The 10,125-nt window shown below is 43.1% G+C and overlaps 1 protein-coding gene and 1 long non-coding RNA gene across 2 annotated transcripts in view; both read right to left on the bottom strand.

Annotated features, from left to right (window-relative positions):
* Positions 1 to 4,346, bottom strand: part of LOC109963252 (uncharacterized) — a 12,524-nt gene extending 8,178 nt beyond the window's left edge. The window contains exons 1-3 of the mRNA XM_020605616.1: positions 3,147 to 4,346; positions 2,250 to 2,977; positions 1,573 to 1,967 (exon numbers count right to left, since the gene is read on the bottom strand). Of these exons, the coding sequence (XP_020461272.1) occupies positions 1,573 to 1,967; positions 2,250 to 2,977; positions 3,147 to 4,346 (2,323 nt within the window). The remainder of the gene's footprint in view (positions 1 to 1,572; positions 1,968 to 2,249; positions 2,978 to 3,146) is intronic.
* Positions 4,347 to 8,823: 4,477 nt separating this feature from the next.
* LOC109963277 (uncharacterized) lies at positions 8,824 to 9,583 on the bottom strand. Its single transcript, XR_002275378.1, has 2 exons — positions 9,296 to 9,583; positions 8,824 to 8,878 (listed from the first exon to the last, which is right to left on the bottom strand). It is a non-coding gene; the product is annotated as an uncharacterized LOC109963277 (long non-coding RNA).
* Positions 9,584 to 10,125: the final 542 nt, after the last annotated feature.

Raw genomic sequence — 10,125 nt, 5'->3', positions numbered from 1 at the left:
TTCATACATTGCCCAAGCGCTGCGTGACGTATCAATCAGATGCTTCACTTGTCTTTGTGTGTGTCTGTGTTTATGTGACTTTTCCTTTTAACTACTGCTAACAGGGGCGTAGAGGCCTGGTTCATCTCCTCCTCCATTCTTAACCCAACCCTGAATGATTAATGCCATGTAGTGAGAGGGAGCGCTCGGTTAGGAATCCAGGTCAGGTCAGACTAGAGGCTCATTTCCACTCCAAGGGCATGTGGTGCTTAAAGGCAAGAGACAACTCCACATATTTACCATAGGATTAAAGATGCTATTGGTCAACAAATTTTATATTGCACACAGTTAAATTATGCTCTTGTTCAGAGTCCAGCTGTACAGCCAGTAATTAATACACTGCTTAATTAGACAGGCCTCAGCATCTTATTTAGTTGTGCATGTTATACCTGTTTGCTGTAAATCACATATACTTTACTTCACAGTCAAACACGTTGGGTTTTTCTAAATTTTATCAGGAATATTTACTAGTTTGGCAGCACAGTGACGCATGGTTAGTGCTGTTGCCTCATACGTTACATTAGAGATTTGTGTAATTTGTGTTTTTGTCTATATATTTCTCTCTGGTTTGAAGCTTCAGGGTTCAGTTAAAAAATGCAGGTGCATACATGTGTGCATCAATCAGGAGTTAACTAGTTTTTAAAATCAAAATCTGAAAACAGTTGTGGGTTTCTTTGCTTATGTTGGAAATAAAACCGGAGTATTGATGAGCTTCTGAATGATAAAGGATTATTTAAAATGGTTAATACATTTCCTTTGACTATTCTTTATTAGGTCATGAATAATGAAGGTCTGCTGAATGTGAAACCACATTTCAGGAGCTCTGACAACAAATCATATGTAGCATTGCTGCCTTGTTGCTGTGCTTTGATTCCCCGTCTACCATTCAGACACACATTTGTTTTGATTCATTTCCATATGAAAAAACTTGCTTTGGATGTGATCCATGACAGTGATGAGATAACTGGTAAGTGCAGTGTGATTTATAATGTCTCTCCTGCATTGCCTCATACTGATAACGGAACAGCTTAATAGATTTTCATGCTGTGCCCAAATTAATAAAAACCAGAAAAAGTCTATCAGCATGATTTTTAGATGATTAACTATAATATAATGTATGTGTGAATTAAAGTAAATGGGCTAAAACATGCAAAACCACTGGTGTTGCCCTTTAAAACCGAGTGTGGGTACGTGCATTCCTGAAACTGTACAAAAGGTTAAAAATGCACTAACACCCTGAGTGAGCTCTGTTGTTACTTCAGCACAGCAGCTCAGAAATCACTTACATCTTTATGTCTCCATTTCTGTACATTTCTGACATCTTTCAAAGACTCAGCACTACTTCGGGAGCCTTTTAGTGTCAGCTTTGTTAAATTCCTCTGTCTCACGTCTACAGCAAACAGAAAGGCAAACGCACTAAAGCTCCCACAGGAGTCAGGGAGACGCTAAAAGAGGAAGAAAGGAAGAGTGGGGAAGGCTGCCTGGGGCATAGAAGGTGACAGGGAACAACAAACTAACAAGCATGAGACTCACCACTGGGCTCTCTGCTCCCACAAGGCACTGAGGCAGACATGGTGAAGCCCTCAATCCATGCTGGCTCTTCCTCCGACTGCATGAACTCTCCAAACTCATCTTCGTCCCTGTCTTCCTCCTCCTCGCTCCCCTCTTCAGTGGCCACGGCGGAGCCTCTATCCTCCTTGTCCTGCTCCTCCAGCTCTCGCCAGTGGTTTCTCATTTCTCCCTCACCTCCTTCTCTGTCCCTTGCAGTCACTCTGACCTCCTCACTGTCGCCCACCTCCTCCACCACCAGACAAGGTAGTCCAGTTGCCATGGATCCCAGGGGCAGCAGAGAGGGGGCAGGATTATGCAGAGAAAGGACAGGAGAGGTGGAGAGATCAGCACAGGCGACATTAGTGGCGTTAGTGCTGGTCTTTCCCTCCTCCCTCCCCTCTTCGGTGGCCACGGCGGAGCCTCTATCCTTGCCCTGCTCCTCCAGCTCTCGCCAGTGGTTTCTCATTTCTCCCTCACCTCCTTCTCTGTCCCTTGCAGTCACTCTGACCTCCTCACTGTCGCCCACCTCCTCCACCACCAGACAAGGTAGTCCAGTTGCCATGGATCCCAGGGGCAGCAGAGAGGGGGCAGGATTATGCAGAGAAAGGACAGGAGAGGTGGAGAGATCAGCACAGGCGACATTAGTGGCGTTAGTGCTGGTCTTTCCAATTGCTTTAACACCAGTGATGCTGGTTTGACCACAGGTGTCTGCATCCTCTTTCTTCCTCTTCCTGTATTCGTCTGCAGACTCCTGCAACCTCCAGTCTCCTCTTGGCGAACAGCTTCTCTTTACTTCTTTATAATCACCCTCCTGTATGGCACTAACATTCATCTCATCTTCAGTGTGTTGATCTCTGTTGTTATCAACTTTAACGCTGCCATCGTCCAGCTTGCTGCAGGTGCACTCCCTCCTCCAAAACTCCCCAGCTTCAGGATCTAGTCCATCCCCTGTAGTGGCTTCCTGATCAGACTCAGCTGTCCTACAATAGCTGCTGTTTTCTGTCTCACAGATGGAGGTATCTCCTCCTTTGTCTCCCCCATTTTTAAAGAAAAACTGAGATCTTTTCTTTTTATTTAACTCCTCATTCGCAGTGTTACTATTGTCAGCTGCAAAGTTTGGTTCCTGGGCCTCATATCTACTAACATCCGGTTCTTCTTCACCTGTGATCCAAGGGTCTGCCTCCCCTTGTTGACAGTGCTCTTCTTGGTTGCTCCCTTGCTTTTGCTGACCCCAACAAGCCTCATGTTCAGCAGTGCAGATGCTGCCCTCTACAGGAGCAGAGGACCCAGGAATGAATGCAGTGCAGGGGCAGGCAGGGCAGGTGGAGGCAGAGATGTCCTCATATGGTCCGGCCACAAACATCAGCACGCTCCATTGCTTGATTTGCTTCCCCATGATCAGAAAATCCATTTGTATTAGTCAATGTTTCTTCACAAGGACTTTCATCTGGTTTTCTATCATCAAATCCTGCGTTATGTCTTGATTTAAAGACGTCAGTCAACGGTTCAGAGCGGACATGAATGAAACCATTGTTTCCAGTATGAATTTTCATGACATCATTGTTTGTATCCGGCTCTTTCTCTGAATAGCCGCCCTTGCCGTAAGAGGTTTGGGCCTTCAGCTCCTCGTTGCTCTTGGCTTCTCTAATCCCAACAACATCAGAACCGCTCAAGGTTTCCAGGTGAAAGCAGTTAGATTCTAGTTCAGGGTTCGATGACTCACAGAGCCCTTCCTTCTCCTCCTCCTCATTCGTTTGCCTCTTCTTCATTCCCTTCACTTCAGTGTTCATGCTCAGTGGGGTGCCGCTTCTCTGAATTTCCCCTCCCTCGTGCTCCTCCTGCCTTCCCCTTCCCTGGCTCCCCCTCCCACACTGAGTGCAGGTTTTAGACAAAGCACTGTGGCAGCATGTGGAACTTCTGTAAGCTCCGTTGTCTTCCTGTTGGGCTCTCTTGCTATCCTTCTGTGGGTTAGGAAACTGTGTACTGTCCAAAACTCCTTTGTCTTGCTCTTCCTGTCTTTCTTTCAGGGTGTTTTCTCCAGCTGGATCCCCCCCACTCCTCTGTTGCCTCTCTCTGCTTACGGTTGGTTTTTCATAACCTGCTGCATTACCAGACTTCCTCCATCTCCGGCCCGATCGCACTCTAACCCGGTTTGCTCCAGTCTGTGCCGGAAGGGTTGGCCCATTGTCCCTCCTCCCGGCTGGGGTGTCTTTGCTTCCTCCTCCTACAGTCTTCCACCTTAGCCATCCTCCAACATCACTTGAGGCTGGAATGGTAGTCACACCAGAACCAGGCTTAGCTGTGGAGTACGAACAGCTCCCTTTCTCAGTCCGGAGAAAGAGGCATTGAGTCTGGGGCTTCCCACTGCCCTCAGAGGTCTTCAGGGTGGCAATCGTTACCAAAGCTCGGATCCCAGCTTGCTTGGCATCCAACCCCAGGGGAAGTCCATACTCCATGCAACCCCACTCCCCATTCAGGTACACATCTGCAGGTTTGGGACAGGAAGTCGAATTTCTGCGTCCTGCAGCAGGAGCTGTGGGGGCTGGTCTTCCTCCCAGCAGACCACCAGCCTTCCGGCGATTCTTAGAGCACAGGGCCCAGGCTCGGAGCCCCCGGATCAGTGGTAGGTCTCCCAGGCCCAGCTCCAGCCTGCTGGGGAAGGACAGCGTGGATCTGGAGCATTTCTGGAATTTCTCCCGAGTAGAGCCTGACACATTTAGGCAGGGGTAGTTATTGTTGTTATTCTGCTGGAGCATGGTGCTTGTTGTTGGCCTCATCTATGTTTTATTGGCTTATCCTCGCTTATTCTTATTTAAAATGCAGCCTGTCAGGTCAAGCTGAATTATCATTGGTGAGAGGGGATGCCACCACTATCAAGACTGTATTCTTGATTCAGAGCATGAAAGCTCAAAAGTAAAAAGATCGTAGTTTTGAAAAAATAAACTGGGCATCATGAAGTAGCTGAAATACTTTCAGAAATTTCCTATTGATTCAGTCTGACAATGGTACTTTAGAAAATATATGGTTGATGCCTCAGGAGAGATGACTCCTGCTGATCTCCTGTATAAACAACTCATTCTGACAACACAAGTTTTGGACAAAACCAGAAAAAGTCATTTGTTTTCCTCACAGCTATTTGCAGTTGTGCTTCTGTTTCCCTTTAATTCTGAGAGTCTTCAGAAGAAGAAGACAAGCGTATAGGTCAAACTTCCAGCTGTCAGCGGTGATAATAGAGAGGAGACTGAGAAGTTTGTTTTCCTCCAGACTGATGCTGAGTGACGCTGTCTTCAGAGCTTCATCGCCCTCGCTGTCGGCCGGCCTCTCATGACTGAGGACTGACTCAGCTGTCACTAAACCTGCAGGGGACTGGGACAAAACAAGGAAATTAAAGGCAAATATGTGAAGTGTGCTCTAAAGAAACAGCAAACGTAGCAGATAATTGTTTGTTAAACTAGTAAGGATCATGCAGGGAGGAGACACAATCCAGCCTTTTATTTATTCTTATTATTGTCTGATGAATAAGAAAGCAGTTAGAGCAAGGTAGATCTAATAAAACTAAATGAAAACACAAAAGGAAAATGTTTCATTTCCAGCAACTCAATGCAGATGATCTAGTTTCACTTTAGTCTGGCTCACTGGATCACAGCTATCTGGCTTGTGGGGGTGTGAGACTGTCAAAGGTCACACATTTGAATCCAAGTGGCTTCTTTTCATTCTACTCCCACACAAACAGCTTTATTATTTATCTTTTTTTAAATGCATTAACACCATGTCCACCCTGGTACAAATTCTTTAGTTGTATCATGAGCTCTATACATCATCAAATGGACTGAAAACGAAACACAGGTGCCCATAAACCCGTGAATCCAGCCCTCATGAACACTCAGCTTGAAGAATTTGCCCAAAGTGACTCAACACACCGCCACATAAGCGGCATAAACACTGTAGGTCTGGGCCACGCATATCACACCTCCTCATCTCAGCAGGCTGTGTACCATTATGATGATGAAGAACTACGTCAAACCACACTGTACCAGCAAAACCAGTATCCACTGCCAACATGTCCTGAAAGGGACGCCTGCTAAAAAAAGCTTTTATTATTTCTCACCTCATTCGATGTCTCAGTGCCTCATGCCCAGGTTATGATTAAGTGTCTCTCTGCTCCGTTACTGTTTACGGGCGAAGCCTATTCGACCCTCCTCGGACTCCGGAGCATCCTTTACTGGGATCGGCGCCACCACATCATTCCAGTCGGCCTACACCACTGGCGCTGCAAATCATTCACACACTTCTGCCCGGGTGTTTAAATTACAGCCAAATACAACAATGGGTCTGTGTTCGGTCTCCCCCCGGACTCGTTCGGCCGCTGCGCATCCTCTCATCCACCGCGACTCCGTATCGTGCTTCGCCGCATCTTACCGCAGTGGCCTCCGGTGCGCTCACGATGACGGAGAGCTAATTTGACTTGCTGCCCACTCACCGATAGGAGTGATTCGTACCACACAGAGGCAGGGAGAGATTGGGCAAGCGGAAGTGTATGGGGGGTGATTGATGCCACACTGAAAAAAACGATGAGATGTCACACCACTGATAAAGTAATGCATAAATAGTAATTAGAGAAAGCACACGCTGTAATGTGTTTAGACCAGGGTCTTTTCAGCTGATTGTGACCCAGGGACCACCATTCTGACTAAGAAGCAATTTGAGGACCATTGCTGTGGGGTGGCTGAACCAGATGGGCACTATTTTAATCCTAAGAAAACATCTTGTTTTTTTTCTGTTTTATATATATGAATAATTTGGTTTGTCACAAACAGTAATTAATAAATGGGAATGTGTTGAAAAAGAAAAAGCAGTGATGCCCCAAGTGAAACTACTTACTGAAAACATGGCCAGGGAACAGCAGCCTTCACCGACCACCAGGGGGTTGGGGGACTGCTGCTCTACCCACCACACCACTGTCGCCTCCCATTTAGAGCAACACTAGTGTTTACACTCTGATAGTGTGATAAAACAGGATGCAATAGACCAAACTGACATTTGTTCGGTTTGAAAAAACACATGGGGCTGCATGTGTTTCATGTACTGATGAGACAATGACATATGATCCAGGAATTCCAGTTGAAGGAACAGATTAAGATTTTCTTAGATGTCAAAACAATCCTCAGACAGCATTATACTACTCTGGAAAGTTATCCCAGCACACTATTATCTTTTGTTGTGATGATTTCGAGGTAAACAGCAGAAATACAGTACAAGATAATCCAGCAGTACTTCACACCTGTATGTGGTGATGGCTGATCGAGGCTTTGTTGTGAAGCTTCCTCACAGTATTCACAAAAATGGTTCATTACTCGAGGCTTCAATGACACAGTGCTCAAGTAGGACATCTAGTGGTCAATAAAATGAGGTGCAATCAAGACGTGTCATTGGTTCATGGATTGTTTGGGATTTGATTCACGGTGCACATTCCTGTTCGACCACACTACATGGCTGTATGGTTTCAAGCTGACACAGCAAAATATAAAATAAACATGGACTCATGTTGAAGACCATGTGTCTTATTTGGCATGTCTGATTGTAACCCCATTTGTGTTATGAAACATTTAAATGGTGCTGCTACATTCATGAGATGTGCTCTACAAATTCAGACAGATGTCATTTTCCCATGGGACTGGTGCAAATACAAAATATATTACAGGCTTTGGCACAGTACACTGCAAAAAATTGGGAGTGAAATTTACTTGAAAAAACCTAGGCAACTTTTTCCACGCAGAAATTCTAAGTAAATTTTACATGGGATAATCCCAAGTAAATTGTACTTAAAGACACAGAGTAGTTTCTATAGATGTATTCAAGTAAACTTTACTTGAAATTTTCTGTTACTGGTACTAAATCTTACTCATTCTTTCTTAGTAATTTTTTTTAGAATGCATTTGCATAAATACTTGCTTTTGTTCACTTTTATTTCAGTTATATTTAAGTAATGTTTACTTAAAATTGAGTTATAATTTATAATGATAAAAATAAGCCTTTTTAAAAACAAAAAAACACCAACATAAAAAAGACAGACTTCAACAAGCAGATTCTTTATTATGTGCTATAAGCTTCCAACTAACACCTTAACTCACAACATACACAGACAACACAGCACCTAAAATGATTTGTTATCATGTCTTTTAATGGTTAGTGTATTGGAACAGAAAACAGGCCACTGAATAGCATGATCACCTACACAAAACCATGCAGCCAAAGTACCTTTTGGAACAGTTTCAGCTTACAATGAGTAAATGTAGTTTACAAAGTCATTTGCCATCTGGGGCCAATTCCCTTTATCTCAACATTTGTAAAAACATTTAACACTTCAAGAGAACTTCACCTTCAGTACATCTTCAGTACAATGTACGAAAACATTTTCTTGTTGCCTTAAAGTGAAAAGGCTTTGAAAGAGAATAGGACATAAATCACTCACATAACTTGTTTTTAATTTTAAACCATTAAGTAAACCCAGGAATGTATACTCATGCTAGAAGTTTTTTCTGCAAAGACTGGACTTTGGGAGACATCTTAAGGACATCAAGCTCAAGAAAGAGCTTCTGAAACACTTCAAATGTGTATTTCAGTTTTGGTGGGAAGCTTAGGTTCATAGCGTAGACAAAGGCCATGAGCAGAAGGCAAGCCTTTGCCACATATCTACAGTTATCAAGAACCTCAGTTCCATCGATGATGATCGACACATCAGCAGGAGTAGGGCCTTCGGTTGCAGCACTTTCATGGATGGCAAAGATCAGCAGCGGATGACAGCACCTCGGTTTACCTTCCACATGCTGCTGTTTCAACTGGTAGAAAAGATTTTGCAAAGAACATTATTGTACATAACTAAGCTGCATATAGAAATAAAGCAACATAATTTTTAGGTCAGTCAATGGAGTCTGCTACAAAACTAACCAGAGAATTTTAGGACTACTAAACAAAACATATGAAAGCAGTGAGGGAAAACATATACAGTATCACTGACTTGTCAAAAAAAGGACTGAAGTATCCATGATCAGGAGTTCTAAATGGTTGTTTAAAAAATCTGTAAAGATTATTTCAGTTCTCTCTTCTCATTAAAGAATTACATTTTATCTGACTGAGTGACTCTAGTATGGGCCTTATCTTCGTGCCTGCAACGCCTGCCTCTCTTTGTCTTAAATATCTCCAGAAATTTGGTGGTGTCGAGGTCCAGTTTTGAGAAAAAGGTCCACCCCAGATGTATTGCTGTTATCCTTCTGAACTCTTCTTTGATCTGAAACAAAAGGTGATAAAACACAATAATCTAATAATGAAAGCATCCAAGGTGGTGAACACTTTTTATAGATACTGCAGATTCTCCTTCTTGAAGGTGACAATGTACAGTTTGGTTCAAACCATTTCAGAGAGGTGTTATATGCTCAGGCAGCAGGATGTGAGCTGTACTGCTGTTGAACTGTAATGCAATAAAATAAATTGCATCCTGTAAAATGACCATCAAGTTGAAATAACACCTCTCTAAAGCAATTTAAAAAAAAAAACTCACCATAGCCTCAGTGAATGTAGAAGGTCTAGGGCTGTATTAGCAAGGAGTATCAAATAAACTGGGGGATTGAGTGCACTTTACTAATTATCTTGCAACCTGTACACAACAATCACAGCATCAGCTGATGAAACAAAGGACCACATGTACCTGAGCTTCACTTAACAGAGCATCTCTCAGTGAAGTCTTGGACAGCAGGGCAATGCTTGACCACTTCTAGTCTTTGATAGAAGGATTTCTCATATGAAGAAACGACTCTTGCAAAAACACTATTCTCCCACTGATACACACGTTTGAATTTGAAAAGAAAGCGAGTAATTACTTATTTTGGGTGAGATCCTAAAAGGAGAGACGTTAACAATGCAGCCCACAGAGCAAATAATTATGGTAAAATAACTTCACAATACGAAGCTAACTTTACAGCACACACTTGACAATTTTCTCTGCTGACTGGCAGCAGAGACAGAGCCAGACTGGAAATATGTAAATGTGATAAGCCATAATATGTAATGTGACAAGCCATTGAGACAGATCATAATCAGTTGTATAGCAGTTAAGTGTGTGCTGGCTTTCGGAAAGTGCGCCACCAATATGCCACTGAAATAATTAAGCAACGTTATATTTTCCTTATATACAGGTCTTTAACCACAAAGGTAACGAACTGCCGTTAGCTTATTGGTAGCTTATTTTGGGTCAAGTGCATGAAATTAGCCCGCTTGCTAGCTAATGTTGAGCACTAACGCTACATCGAATAACAATGTTAAGTAGTGATTAACCAAACGGTGACTTTAGTTGACAAGCTACCAGAACAGTAAAATAACCAAGAACACAAACATACTTACCTTCTCCTTACCTTACCCTAATATTACTTGTTATTGTCATACAAACTTTACTTGTATAAACGATTATACAAAATTACATACAAACATCAAGTATCATATTAAATTTGAGGTGAAATTCTGAATTAAATTTACAAACAC

Source organism: Monopterus albus, unplaced genomic scaffold (assembly GCF_001952655.1).
Source record: "Monopterus albus unplaced genomic scaffold, M_albus_1.0 scaffold71.1, whole genome shotgun sequence".
Lineage (NCBI taxonomy): Eukaryota > Metazoa > Chordata > Actinopteri > Synbranchiformes > Synbranchidae > Monopterus > Monopterus albus.
Note: the sequence above shows the minus strand (reverse complement) of the source record. Positions and strands in the feature narration are given on the sequence as shown.